Source organism: Cibotium barometz, chromosome 41 (genome assembly GCF_041138505.1).
Source record: "Cibotium barometz isolate CiBa-2024 chromosome 41, ASM4113850v1, whole genome shotgun sequence".
In the NCBI taxonomy this organism is placed as follows: Eukaryota; Viridiplantae; Streptophyta; class Polypodiopsida; order Cyatheales; family Cibotiaceae; genus Cibotium; species Cibotium barometz.
In genome coordinates, this window is record NC_141086.1 from 20,330,192 (window position 1) to 20,345,121 (window position 14,930).

The window sequence follows — 14,930 nt, forward strand, 5'->3', positions numbered from 1 at the left end:
AGATTTGGTGGTGCAGAGTAAAGCCATGTTGAGAAAGCTTATGATTTATCATCTGCGGCCTCAAGGCCTGGGGGGTGGGGAACTTCTCACTTGCCCATGTCATAGCCCATGTCCCTACTTGTGGTGGCTGTCAGTCTTGTGGCACCCGGTGAATGTTTTCAGAGGTTTCTCTCTGCAATTTTGGCACCTCCTTTGAGGACAAATTTACAACTAGTCACTTCCAAGCATGGGACATACTTCAGCAAGCACTCTTCCAGTCTCGCCCCTCCCATCGGTGAGGAGCGCCTGAGACATCTTTTGTTTTGGAACGCTCCATTCCGGCCATCTCCTTGGAGCGCTCATTCATATCCTTGGGCTGCTTGAGTTCTAGCTCGGCACAATCAGTGGGCTCATGGAAATTAGTTAGGGTTCTCCCCATGTAGAAAGAAAGATTTGCTCGACTCAAGGGTGTGGGGGACCTTATCCTTGACATTGACTCTGCCATTTCCTGGAATGGCGGACCCCTTTACAATCACCTCCACCCCTGATGTGGGTGGTGATCTTCTCTCAGCTCAACATGTCTCTGGCAATCTTTGGCATTAAGTTGCTCATTTTTGTGCCGGGCACATGGCCGGCTGCAGTACACAGGGACCCCTTCTGAGGATTACTGTGCCCCCAAATAGCAGGTGTGGATAGTCGGCTTCCACCACTAGGGCATATTGACCAACCCCCTCTCAAAGTCGTAGTTGACCACTTGTGGCTCCTGTGGCTTTGGGAGAACCACCCCTTGGCCTTGCTTCAGTGGGGGATGACCTGAATGAGTGGCAGTGGAGGGATTCTAGAGCTTCGCTAGAGCACCTAAGGTTCCTCTTCTTTGAGTACTCCAACATTTCTAGTTGCACGGCATTGACGGCAGCCATTCATTGGTGGTGCCATGGTATCCCCCTCTCGCAGTCTTCTAGAGGAGCCTCTAGGAGAGTTTCCAGCTGAGGAAGATCACACTGCATCTTGCAGCCCTGCCGCAGGCACTTGGCTTGGGATCACCCGGCCTTCTGTGGTCGGTGCGTTTTTTCCAGGATTATAGAGACTCAATGACATTGCCTCTGGAATACTATGCCTCTTTACTTCAGACCTAGACACCCTCTGGGTTATCACCTAGAGGACCGTTGTGTGGGCCGTGGAGGCAGGCATGGCATTTCTCTATAGGGAGGCTGGTGAGGGTCTCATGCTTTAGCTCAGCCATTTTGGATCACCACCGCTGACATGGTCTCAGTGGCACCTTGGACCCCAGACCCACACTAATCAGTGGCAGGAGCTCAGCAGCAGCAGCAGCGTCGTAGCTTGGCATATTTGGTGGGCATGTTCTAGTGATATCATCAAGGGCACAGCCTCCCCACTGGCAGAGATCATCTGCTCTATCTGGACGGCCGGACCTTGTCCATGCTCTCTGTAGATGTTTGGAGTGCTTGACAGGTGACTCAGAGCACATGCATCCTGCGGTGGGTCTCCTTCCTTGGTGCTTGGATCGTGGATCCCTTCCTAACGTGAGGGGATGATGGCGTAGCTGCCCCTATTGTGGCTTTTCTCTCCTTTCCCTCCAATATGGCCGCCTTGCGAGAGCGGCCAGCCTTGGAGGGAGGCCCCGGTGTGCACGTGTTAAAACATGTCTTTTTTTGCACCTTGAAACTAATTTATCTCATCTGTTTTTATTGTTCTCTAGGAGTATCATGATAACATTGGAGATTTAGATGGACCCGAGGAGAGAGAGAAAGTTTGTGTCAAACTACAGAAATTTATCAGCTCCATGTAAAACACAGCATATCAATGCTCAGTCTTTCAAGGGAAAGGGAAACTGTACAGTAATTTTGAATAGTTGAATCAAACCAATTTTGCCAAGTCCGTTTATGGATGGAGCAAGCGTAAGGGTTCAACTAAGTCGTCATGTGCTTTTAAGAGTTAAGATTTGATCGTATACATACATGAGCAGCGATTCTTTCAGCAGTTGCTTATTTAGGTGAAGCTTAGACAATCTGGTAAATTTTTCATGTGACAAGCTCTACATGTGATATTGTATTTGTGATACGTCCCTGAACTCTCACCAAACTGGAGAAGTGCAAAACTTCAACTTCATAATATAATCATTAAACTCCAATTTTGTTTGATTCTAGAGAAAACCTCTTCATTATGGAGTCCTAGATTTTAGAGAGGACGCTCTTATGTGAGTTGCAGCAGATGAGTTTCTCCCACCTTTCCTTTGTGTGAAGCATGGTGGGAACTGGTCATTCATGCAGTTATTGGTTCTTTTCCCTTACTACGTCAAACTTCTGACATTTTGGACTAGCACTTTATCTCTTTATGGCTAGGAGCTTGTCTTAATGTTAAACCTTATATAGATCGAACCCGCATCTGAAGCGCCAATGCACACAGTACATACTAACATGGAACGTAGCCAACAATTCAGTCTGAGCTATAGGTCAAATGTTTATGAAGCACGTGCATGGGAGATTCACCAAGGTAGCACTTGAGCATGAAACCTGTAGATGCCAAACACCCTGCATGGGAGCACCTGCTTTGCCATGTGAGCATGCCGAATACCCTGCTGCTAAGAAGCCGTCGTTCACTCATGCCCCTTAATTTCTTAATGCTCATCACTCAGGTGCATGCCCATGTTACTCCCAGCGTGACAGTCCCTTCGCCTCTAAGCCAAGGATATAACATACTCCTGCTCTCTAGTCCATACTTAGTTTCATAGTCTCAAAATAACCTCCAAATGCAGAGCTACCAGATCTTTTGCCATTCAAGACGGGTTCCTGTATCAAGGTGAGTGTCCTATACGTCTGGAATTGTGTAAATATCATTACAACATTGAAACAAAAACCCTTTCAACAATCTGGAACACTAGTTTTGGCACTTACATTCTCTCACATACTTTCTGGATGATTATCATGGCATGAGAGCTTGATCCAAAGTACATCTGTGAGGATCCCACATGTACCACTCTTACACCTTAACCTTGCACAATGGAGAAACTGAACATTCGAGTATCAATCTTTGTGAATAGCCACTCATTCACTTCCCACTACAAACTTGAGAGCTTTTCTCTTCTTGCGTTAGCTTGTAGCCATGTAATTCATGTAGGCTCCAAACATGGAACTATTGCCAGAGGCTCAATAACTCCCCTCCCCAAACCCCTCCTCTGTGTGTCTCTCATGATGGGTACACTAATTTTTTATTTTGATGAAAGTTACTGTTATAATAGAGTAATGATTCAGCTTGCATCAAAAAAGCAAGGAGCTTCTATCTTAATTCTCCCCCTCTTTGATCTATTTGATGTTTAGTCTTCTCTCAATGCCACCGTGGTACTGATTCACATTGAATCCAATTTTTTACTATTACAAACCCTTGAGGCCTCTACAAGGCAGTGGAATAATCTAAGGGCAATTTTGGCTTTGAGAACATGGCTTGGACTAATGAACATATAATTTTATTTATCCTTTAGAACCTAAGGATGCCATGATGCACCTTCCTAAGCTCTCCCAACAGTTAATAATGTATTCAATATTCGACCCCTAAAGTAGGTCTATTTCCCACTAGAATAACTTAATGATCACAGCAAGTCCAAAAGTGATCCAAGACATGTAATCCAACATCATCTCTAAGAGGCTTGTACTAGTGTAACTCACACCTTATGTAGGAGGGGGGTGGGAGTGTGTTACATGTAATCCAACATCATCTCTAGGAGGCTTGTACATGTATAACTCACGCATTATGGTGTAGGAGGGGGGTGGGAGTGTGTCACATGTAGTCCAGCATCATCTCTAAGAGGCTTGTACATGTATAACTCACACCTTCTGGCGTAGGAGGGGGGTGGGAGTGTGTTACATGTAATCCAACATATTCTAACTCACACCTTATGGGTAGGAGGGGGGTGGGAGTGCATCACACATGTAAGCCAACATCATCTCTAAGAGTCTTGTACATGTATAACTCACACCTTATGGTGTGAGTAGGGAGGTGGGAGTGTGTCAAGTATTGAACTTGTGCACCTGCTTCCGAAACCAAAGCTTTACCATTGGCTTTCTCCTTGCCTGCCTCGTTTCCCTTGAAATCTTTTGGTAAGTGAAGTTTAGTATAGGTAGGTGACAAAGTGCTCTGCGCGGTGGGAACAATGGAAGCTCTAAACAACACAGGGGTGGAGCCTTCCCTTGTCCATTGGCTTGTCTGCCCCAAACCCAATCTTGTTGGGGCTTGGGCTCGTGGTTTTGCATCTTTGACCTTGCTGTCTTCTTCTTTTGAATGTCAGGTATTCTCCTTTTGATGCAACCATCTTTGTAGTTGCTTTCTGATAGGTTTTTTGTGAGCTGGCCTTCCTCTTTAGCCTTGACCTCTTCCATTAGTGAGCTACCTGAGCACACTCCTTATGGTTTTCACGAACCTTGACAAACATGTTTAAGAAGATGAGCAAGAGCATACCATGTCCATTTAGGGGCATATTCCTAGGCAAGCCATGTATGGGATCTTCCAAAGTCTTAACTTTGATTTATTGTTAATATGTTTGCTAGTTTGCTATTAGAAACACTTGCTAGATTTCTATTTGAATAAGCATCAATGGTCTGGCTTGAAGATTAAGCCAATTACTTGAGGACTAGCACTATTTTTATGCTGTTGCAAATTACAAGGGGTGAGCACAACATGATTAGCTACATGAGGATTTGCATTGGTGAGATCAAGTTCATGGAGAATGATGAATGCTATATCAATGATCTAAGCCAACCCACTAATGTATGCCATGTCAATAATGTATTCCATATCTATGATGTATGCTATGTTAATAAATGTCGGTGTATTTATGATGTGTTTGGTATGTCTTTGGTGTATTTATGATGTGTTTGGTATGTCTTTGGTGGATTCACCTTGGATTATGTAAGATAGAAAACTAGTTCAACATAAGGGGTGTTTGTTTTCATTGGTTTACAAAAAAATACATTAGTAAGGTTTTCTAAATTAAAATTACATGAAAACTATAGGGTCCAAAAGAGTTTTTTTAAATGAAATATTGGCATGATTTCACCCAACACACTCTTCATTCCATGTTAAATGGAGTGGAGTTGAAGGATCCACAAGTTTGGCCCAAAAGGGTAATTCTAAAACCTTTAAATTCACACGGGGGGTGTATCTAATGTGCCAAAATTCATAGATATAAGGTCTTAAAGTACCTCTTGAACACACATGATATATGGGGTTTCATAGAGTGAATCCCAGTAAAGGTATCCCAATGGTACGTGTAGTTTGTCAATTATGGCTTATAATATGCCAAGGTATAGGTGTAAGGTATTTCAATGATGCATATCACAAATTAACGTGCATACATGGAAATAAGAGTGCCACAACAGAAACTAGAGAAATAAAACTCATCGACAAGTGTTCATGAAAAAAATCCCCCCTTTTTATACACTCCTTAGGTTGTCACTTGATCTTACACACATATATATTACTCACTTCTAGTTCTCCTTTATAAGCACTATGAGGGAGAAAGAAAGAAAGTTATATTTACGTCTTACAAAAGGCCCAATGGGCCTATGGGACAAAAGATGATTACAAGTATCCATGGAATATCATCATCATGGAAAACTGAAAAGAAAACTGGAAACATAGTAATTGAAGCCGAATCCTAGGTAAGTGCACATAACAAACAGGGAAGCATTCTATAAAGTATAGAAGAATGATCATAATGTACTCTATCCCAAATCTATGGGGAGGGGAGGGGTCCATGGACGAGATCCATCATTGGGCAAGAGAGGACGCAAGATTTGAAATAGTGAATAGAGGCTAAGAAGAAGAGGCTTCCATCGTATGCCGGTGATGTGTAAGGATCACATCGCTCTGGGCCTAATGGGATTGTGGTCCAGGGGGCCAAGGTTATCTTGCAACTTGGAGCACTGTGGCTTGCGGTATGCTCCTAGATACTGTCCTGGTCTCATGAGGTGCAGGGTCTGCCTGCTGATGGAGTAGGTATAACATGCTGGGGCTGGAAGAAACTAGTGATCCTGAGCTGGGTTGAACTAACTCATGAGGTCTGTTCTCTAAGGAGGCTCTCTGTGTGACGTCGTAGCTCCAACAAGGATAAGCCCATGCATCTTTGGTATGGATAATCCATGATATGGCTAATATGACCAAACATCTCTCTTGAAAAGGCAATGGTACCCCCCTCTGATCTCAAAGAAAAAAGTAAGGAATAAAGTTATGTGAGTGTCTATGGAAAACCCCAAGGGTCTATGATGAGACCATAAGTAATACAATGGTATCATGGATATACTGAGCCATGGAATAATTGAAGAGGAAATCAAAAAATGGGAAAAATAGCAATGCGTGTATACATCAAGGTAGAAAATGATTATTCTATGATCGCTCCTTAGCCGATACCAATCTCAAGGAAAAAAGACGGGGGTCAGAGACCAAGAGCATGTCATGTGGGTCCTGTATCTGTCTCTGTGTGGTGAAGGATTCTAATACTTTGGGTGGGGGGCGTTTGGATCATAGAATGGATTGAGCTCTCTTGCTAAGACCTCTTGTGGGGCGCATATCTTGAACACGGGTATGGGTGGTTGTCTCTAACGTCAGAGCATAGGCATTGGCATGGGTGGTGGATTTTGATGTGGATGCAAAGAAATCTATAATGGATCTCTGGAAGGTGTCTTGGGCCTCTCAGAGTGGCGACTCAACACTATCCCTATGTCCCTATGTCATCTGAGCTCCATCAAGTACATGCATAGGCATCTCTGATCCTCATACTGTATCACCCATGCGAGGGGGCTCAATATATCCTGCCTCCTGTTATGAGATATTCTTGGCTTTTTGCTAGTATTTCTCTACTCTGAGGCGGTCACAGGATACCGTGAATTTGTATTTGAATGTATCTAGGGACCTCAATGAATCCATCCTTGAGGAATCTCAAGAAGTGATCTTAGTAGAACTCACACTTCTTACAAATCTCTCTGTTGGGGAAACCCAATCTAGGTTGTAGTGAAATGGGTGAGATGGTCCATCAGAATGCCATGTGCAAGAAACCACTTAACAACCTTCTAATACCCTGCATGTGTCAGTATTGGTGGTGGTGGTTGTGTGGAAAAGGAGGAGGGCATCTTGGAAAACAAGAATTTCCACACTCTCCATATGTGAACCATGATATGTCATGGTTCACATACGAAGTTTGGTAATAGTGGCGGGCCAATATTTGTGCCCAATGTGCTTTCTAGAGCCGCTAGTACTCCTAGAGGCACACACATCTGCATGGGTCTACAAAGGCTATGGAATGCTAAGGTAGGTCTCCAATCTGCTTAACCAACTCTCCAATCTTCCATAAAAGACAAGCTTGGGGGAGTTGAAGATAGGAGGAGTCCGTTTGGACTATATATACCCTTTCATCTTCCACACTGCCTTTGCCTACATGTGGGATTACTTGGCATCCCTTTCCCATCTTGAAAACCCCACTACCCATGCAAGATTTGCACCTCCAAAATAGCCACCTCCAAATGAGCACGGAAGGAAGTGGCCCAAGACCATGAATCGGGGCTTTGATACCTACCATCTTGGAAACTAAGAGTTGCCACACCGCCTGTGATGTTGGGCCAACATTTGTGCCCAAAGGTTCTCTGCTTAGGCAGGGTGAGCTCGAAGATTCGATGTTAAAAGATGACCACGACACTATGTAGAAAACCCAAAATTGAAATGAGAGTCTTCGTAATCTTGGATGGTGGTGTTGGTGTTAGCATAATCACTAAGGACTGCTGGGAGGCTTGGGGGTCTTCTTCCTTCACCTAGGAGGATTCCTGAATCTTAGACGACTTCCATGTCTACCTATGGAACTGACACTCCTCCCCCACTTTGCCTAACTAGCTCTCTAGTCTTCCATAAAAGACAAGCTTGGGGGAGTTGAAGAGAGGAGAGGTCCCTTTGGACTATATATACCCTTTCATCTTCCACACTCCCTTTGCATACTTCCTTTGTATTTAAGATTACTTGGCATCCCTTTTCCCATATTGCAATCCCCATTACCTATGCAAGATTTGCACCTCTAAGCCCCCTCCAAATGAGCACGGAAGGAAGTGGCCCAAGACCATGAACTGGGGCCTTGATACTATCTTGGAAACCAAGAGTTTCCACACTTCCTGTAATGTATCATGGTTCACACACCAAGTTTGGTGTTTGGTTACAGTGGTGAGCCAACGTTTGTGCCCAGAGGTGCTTTCAAGAGCCGCACCCCTAGAGGCACATCTACATGGGCGTGGGAGGGCTTTGGCATGCTAAGGCAGGGTGAGCTTGAATATGTGATGTTAAAGATGATGATGACCCTATCTGCACACAAAATGTTGCTGTTGTTTTGCTGTGCAGAAAACCCAAATTGAAATGACAGACTTCATAATCTTGGATGGTGGTGTTGGTGTTAGCATAATCACCAAGGACTGCTGGGAGGCCTGGGGGGTCTTCTTCCTTTACCTAGGAGGATGCCTCAATCTAAGACAATAACTTCTGTATCTGCCTATGAAATTGACACCCCCCCCACTTTGCCTAACTAGACCTTCAGTCTTGGGTGGTTGCAAGATCAGGGTGCCCAGTTTTGTCCACTCAGGCACCCTGTAAACAGTAAAAAAACAGGCATTTGTTTACCTTTAGTGGCTAATCTCTCCTAGTAAATGAAGGAATTTCGTTTCAAGTTCTTTTGTTGGAACATCATATTCAAAGTTGGAAATATAGTTGCATAATTTGATTAAGCATTAGATGGTCAAAAGTCCTCATTTTCTTAGGTACAAAGTCAATGTATACACCCTGTCCCAAATTTGAACTGATTCCATAAAATGCTAATATCTTTTACATATAAACTCATATGAGATTCCCACTTTGTACCTTAGATCTTCACATTATATGGAGCTTAACTTGATTTTTCAAGAAAATTTTAAGATATTTGTCTATTTTCTTTAAATATTTCAAGGTCTCTAAAGTGTTATAATATACGCCTGTTTTTGTACCCACAATAGCTACCACTTAAAATCCTCAATCTTGTAGATCAAAAGAGTGGGTAGATACTGAGACATTAGTAGAATGTGGTGGTTAGTAAAAATTGCAAATCCAATGGTTGGATTTTTAATGATCTCTTTTTTAAAATTCTTCCAGACTATCAGAAGGCCTGCAAATATTAATAATCTAATTAGTAAAATTACATTTTTGATGTGAATCATCTAAAACCTATAGGGACTAGTGTACTTGTAATGGTGCATCTATGGAAAAATAAATTGGATCACTCTAAGTATGGAAAGATCATTTGTCTATTATTTCATCATATTTTTGATTAATTTTGATTAATTAGACTAATTTATATTAATTTAAGTTATATTAGGTTAATTTAAGGGCAAGTGTATTTTTTATTATTTGCTTGATCTAATTTTAAGTACCTTGCCCCCCAAAATTTGCTCTCCAAGCTATGTCCCAGTTCTGCATAAACTGGACAAAACTGGATACCCTGATCTTGCAACAACCCTCTTCCATAAAAGACAAGCTTGGGGGGGGAGGGGGGTGAAGAGAGGAGGGGTCCCTTTGGACTAATATACCCTTTCATCTTCCACGCTCCTTGTGCATACTCTCTTTGTATTTAATATTAACTCTTTTCCCATCTTGCAATCCCCACTACCCATGTGACATTTGCACCTCCAATAGAGCACTCTACCTTGTCTCACCCGCTCTCAGTGTGTCTTGTGATATAAGTACATAGAGCACTCTAGTGCTAGCTATGGGAAATGATCATTGTGAAGAGTGTATACATGTTGAATGTAAATTATTTTCTAAAAGAGGGAATTTGTAACCAATGGGGCCACACCAAAATATGCATGTAAGTGACGGTCTAAAAGAGGGCATCTATAACCGATGGTGCCACCCCAAACTCTGCCGTGTATAATGTCACATGTTACGTATGGATTACTCCTGATCATGTGTGACAAACATCATCACTTGTAGCCCATCTATGCTCCTCCATTGATCCTTCCCTAGGCCTAGCCCCTAGAAGGCTACACCATACATAACTATTGGTTGTACTAAAGTGTCAAAGATCCAATACTTAGTACGGTGCTCCTTGGAAACATTCTCTCTAGACAGATTAGAGAGCCATGCTTGGTCGCTAGTGGTAGCCATGGTCATGCAAAATTTGGGAGGCCTATAAAAGTGACTCCAAGGTACCTATTTCTATATAATATTTATGTAGAATCTCTACTTGGGCCTCATTGTATAAGAAAGATAATTGTGAGGTGACCAACTAAGATGCATTGAAGGCCATAATCTTGGATTTTCCCAAATTAACATTGACTTAAGACCAAACAGACATCTCTTTGTATAAGAAAGATAATTGTGAGGACCACCTGAGATGTGTTGAAGACCATAACCTTGGTATGGGAAAAGGATAGTAGGAACATATTCTAGGTGACAAGAAGGAGCCGTAGCTTCTGGAAGAAAATTTCAATCCTCCAATAGGTGCATGCCTTTAAGTCATAGCATATGAGAGAGATAACGAAGTGATGTATTGGCTATTTGTTAGTGTGTTCGATGCTTTGATTCGTCATATACAAGATACATCAACACCTAAGGATGCATGGGATACCTTGGTTAAGACGTATATTACAAGTACTAAGGTAAGAAAGATGCAATTAAAACAAGAGCTACATAATATATGCAGAGGAATAAAATGAGGATTATTGATTACTCACATTGAAAGTTAAAGGGCTTGTAGATACCCTCGGCTCTATGTTGGAGCTCATGTTGATGATGACAACAACTTGGTGTTAGTCATATTGGCTGATCAGTTTTGAACATCTATACAAAGTTGGGAAAACTTCCCAAACTCGTAGGATTTCATAACCCTTCTTATAACTGAGGAAATGAACGTCGGGAGTAAATCATCTTCTAAAAAAAGGCACAATTAGGCCTTCTATACTGACACTAGGTTGTGCATTTTCTGAGTAGGATATTTTGAGCATGAGGGAAAATAATCTTCTATGTGGACATGATATTAGTGATAGGGGTAGCTCCACCAGACATAGTTTCACTAAGAAACTATGGAAAACTATGTTAATTTAGAACATCGATGATTAAAAACAACCCTTTACAAGAAGTTGTTATGACTTTAGTGCATACATCAAATAACATGCACACATTTAATTAGATCATAATATTTGAGCCCAACATATAGATCAAAAGATATAAGAGAAAAAAAACATTCCATGTGGACATGATATTAATGATGGTCGGTGTAGTTCCACTAGACATAGTTTCTCTAAGAAACGATGGCAAATTATATCAATCTAAAAAATTAATTTTAAACAACCCTTTATGAGAAGTTATTATGCCTTTACATACACACATTAAATCAATTTATTTTTAATGGTGCATTGGTTAAGACCTCGATAAATTGACACAAAGTGTCAAGGTGCCATCTCTTTTCTTCTGAAGGAGAATGGGTGCTCCCCAAAGTGATACACTAGATTGAATAAACCCTTGATTAATTAACTGAGAAAGATGCTCTTTTAATTCAATTTCCTCTAGGATTGACATCTTATAAGCCCTTTTGGCCACCTTCTGGCAACAGGCTAAGAGCCAAGCTCTAGCTCTATCTTATGATCAACTTCCCTAATTCTGTAAGCTCTTAAGGGAATAGGTCTACATATTCACTAAGCCATTGTGGTTCCCATTATTTGGACTTTTCTTCAGCTTTATTTAATTTTATAGCATACAAGACTAATCCTTTTTTCGAAGACCTTTGGCTAAACGGGTAGCTTTAACTATATATAATTTGGCTTTACCCCATGAACTCTATTTCCTCGTACTTTGTTGGATGATGCACCGAGAAAAGACACATGCCCAGATTTACAATGAATGTTAGCATCATTTCTACTAAGCCAATATATACCCAAAATACCATGAAATATTTACAAGGGAATAACCTTAAAAGTTTGAGAGGTAGGGTGGCCATCAAGAAGAAATGGAATCTCATCAGTCTCTCTGACTTAGAGAACTCTAGGTGACCACTTGCCATTTCTAACTTCAATGATTCTCTTTAGTCCTTAATACCAAGCATCTTGAGACATTATAGAGAGATGAATGAATGTGAACTACCTAAATCAATAAAAAGGAAAAAACTTATACCTTTGAGGGTTGCCAAAATCTCAATGATTGAATTTATAGCATTTATATGGTAGTGATGTGTGGATGTAGGCTAACAATGGGTCGAGATACTTTTTCCCTCTTTAGGAGGTTTCCCCCCCAAGCATACATTGTACACATTCTTATGAGTGTGTAATTGACCTTATCATATCGCTTCCCTTGTACTTCACTCATTTCTCATCAATCTACTTTGAGTGTATGTACACATTCTTATGAGTGTGTAAGTGACCTTATCATGTCACTTCCCTTGTACTTTGCTCATTTTTCATCAATCTACTTTGAGTGTTATGCTTCCATCTATCTCTTCTTGCTTGTTGCATCTATGTGTGTGTTGCCACATTGATCTTCACTCCAATCTACTTTGAGTGTTATACTTCCATCTATCTCTTCTTGCTTGTTGCCAATCTACTTTGAGTGTTATGCTTCCATCTATCTCTTCTTGCTTGTTGCATCTATGTGTGTGTTGCCACATTGATCTTCACTTCAATAATTACTATTAGAGCATGTTCTCTTGGCTCTTACCCCCTCGTCATCTTCTCCTTGAGTTTATCTTTTGAGCTATCCTCTTAGGTGGAGAAGGTATACCATATAGTGTGTTGTTAACTACGTTAATAATTGTTTACTATGTTAATAGCATTTTTACATGTTTCATAGCATTTTGGGCATGTTTTTAGGCTCATTCGCGTGCTATAAGGTTTTCTCAGGCATCCTGAGGGAGTGTCAGTTTGAACTATTTTTGTTCAGTTTTGGGTTTTTTGCACAACAACAACAACATGGATGATGTAGTGGTGGATGAGGAAAGGGCAGCCATACATGCATCCAAGATTATGCCAAAATGGCTGGTGTAGACACTGTGTGGGATAGCAAATTAGCTACTCTCCTTTACCTAGCAGGACACATGTATGTTCTCATCATGCATCTTATTCTTTTGTGGGTCATGCTCTCATTACCAGTATTTGCAATAATGAAGAGGAACCTGTTTCCTTTGAGGAAGCATAGGAAAATGATCATTGGATGCAAGCCATGTAGGATGAGTAGTACGACTCAAAAATGACACTTGGTATTTAGCATATTTGCCTTATAGTAAAAAGGCCATTGGTACGAAGTGGGTTTATAAGCTAAGGTGTAAAGATGATGGTAGCATTGGTCTCTACAAGGCGGCAAGGCTTGTTGCAAAGGGTTATGCTCAAGAGAAGGGCATAGATTATGATGACACCTTTGGTACGAAGTGGGTTTATAAGCTAAGGTGTAAAGATGATGGTAGCATTGGTCTCTACAAGGCGGCAAGGCTTGTTGCAAAGGGTTATGCTCAAGAGAAGGGCATAGATTATGATGACACCTTTGTACCCATGTCTCATATGACTATGATCAGGTGTATTATTGTATTGGCATGTACATCAGTTGGATATCAAGACTACCTTCTTAAATGGTGACTTGCATGAGAAAGTTTATGTATCTCAGCCTCATGGTTTTGTTGAGAAGGGACATGAATCTAAAGTATGCAGGTTACAAAGAGTTTATATGAATTGAAGCAGGCTCCTAGAGCATGGTATGAGAAGATAAACATATACTTGGTTGCAAATGGTTTTTGCAATAGTCCAACTGAGAGTATTCTCTATATAAAGAGGAGTGAATATTGTTTTTTGGTCATCATTTTATAAATTGATGACGTGCTATTCTCACAGGCCCTAACAATGATGATAAGATTTTAGCCTTCAAGGTTGATTTACATGTGTCATTTGAGATGACAGATTTGGGCTTGTTGCATATTTGGGTATACACTTTATGCAACGTGATGATGGTATTGTGAGGTTGCATTATTATTTGGGTATACAATTTATGTAGCGTGATGATGGTATTGCGATGTTGTAGTCAAAGTATGAATGGAGGTTGCTTACATGGTTTGGTCTTGAAGACTATAAACCTATTGCTACATCAGTAGAGACAATTTCTAAGCTTAGTCTCTCCAAGATAAAGGTGAACCATTTGATGCATCACTTTATCAACACGCTGTTAGGTGTCTATTGGATGCCCCATCTATCTATGTAATACGAGGCGAGACATTCAATTTGGGGTCTCTTAGTTGAGCAGGTTTATGCACAGTCTTGGAAGTGAGCATTGGTAGGCTACCAAGTGAGTATTTAGATATTTACAAGGCACTCAGTCCCTTGGCTTATTCGATTTGAAGGGGGGTGATGTTCAATTACATGATTTTAATAATTTTGATTGGAATGGATGTTATGATATGCGAGTTTCATACCATTTAGCTACATGCATAACTAGTGCCTTTTTCTTTCAGCTTAGTGATTCATGTATATCATGTCTCCCTAAGAAGTAGCCAATAGTGGCGACTTTGAGGTGTGATTCTTGAGTAAAGGGAAACTTTTAGAGTGACTGTGGGGTGTGTATGGCTCAGATACCTTTTGGTAGATCTTAGTGTTGGACACAATAGTTCCCCCACCTTCATCTTCACTGATAGCTAGAGTGCATTAACTATTCCGAGGAAATTAGTGTTTTATACTTACATAAAGCACATTGAGTTGTATTATCCTTATGTTAGGGAGAGGCTAATTGTAGGAGAGATTAGCTTGGCTCATATCTCTACGTTCACGATTGTGACTAATATGTTCACGAAAACTCACTCAACGAGAGAGAAGTTTGAAGCTTTTTGCAAAGCTTTGGGCTTATTGCCATTTGGGGATTACTCAGCCACATGGTCCATGTACATGTTTACATCATCACTACAT

General features: G+C 41.2%; 1 protein-coding gene across 1 annotated transcript in view; it reads left to right on the plus strand.

Annotated features, from left to right (window-relative positions):
• LOC147614757 (ARM repeat superfamily protein) overlaps positions 1-2,131 on the plus strand; it is a 32,706-nt gene extending 30,575 nt beyond the window's left edge. The window contains exon 8 of the mRNA XM_086780098.1: positions 1,700-2,131. Coding sequence (XP_086636224.1) covers positions 1,700-1,789 — 90 coding nt within the window. The 3' untranslated portion in view covers positions 1,790-2,131. The remainder of the gene's footprint in view (positions 1-1,699) is intronic.
• Positions 2,132-14,930: the final 12,799 nt, after the last annotated feature.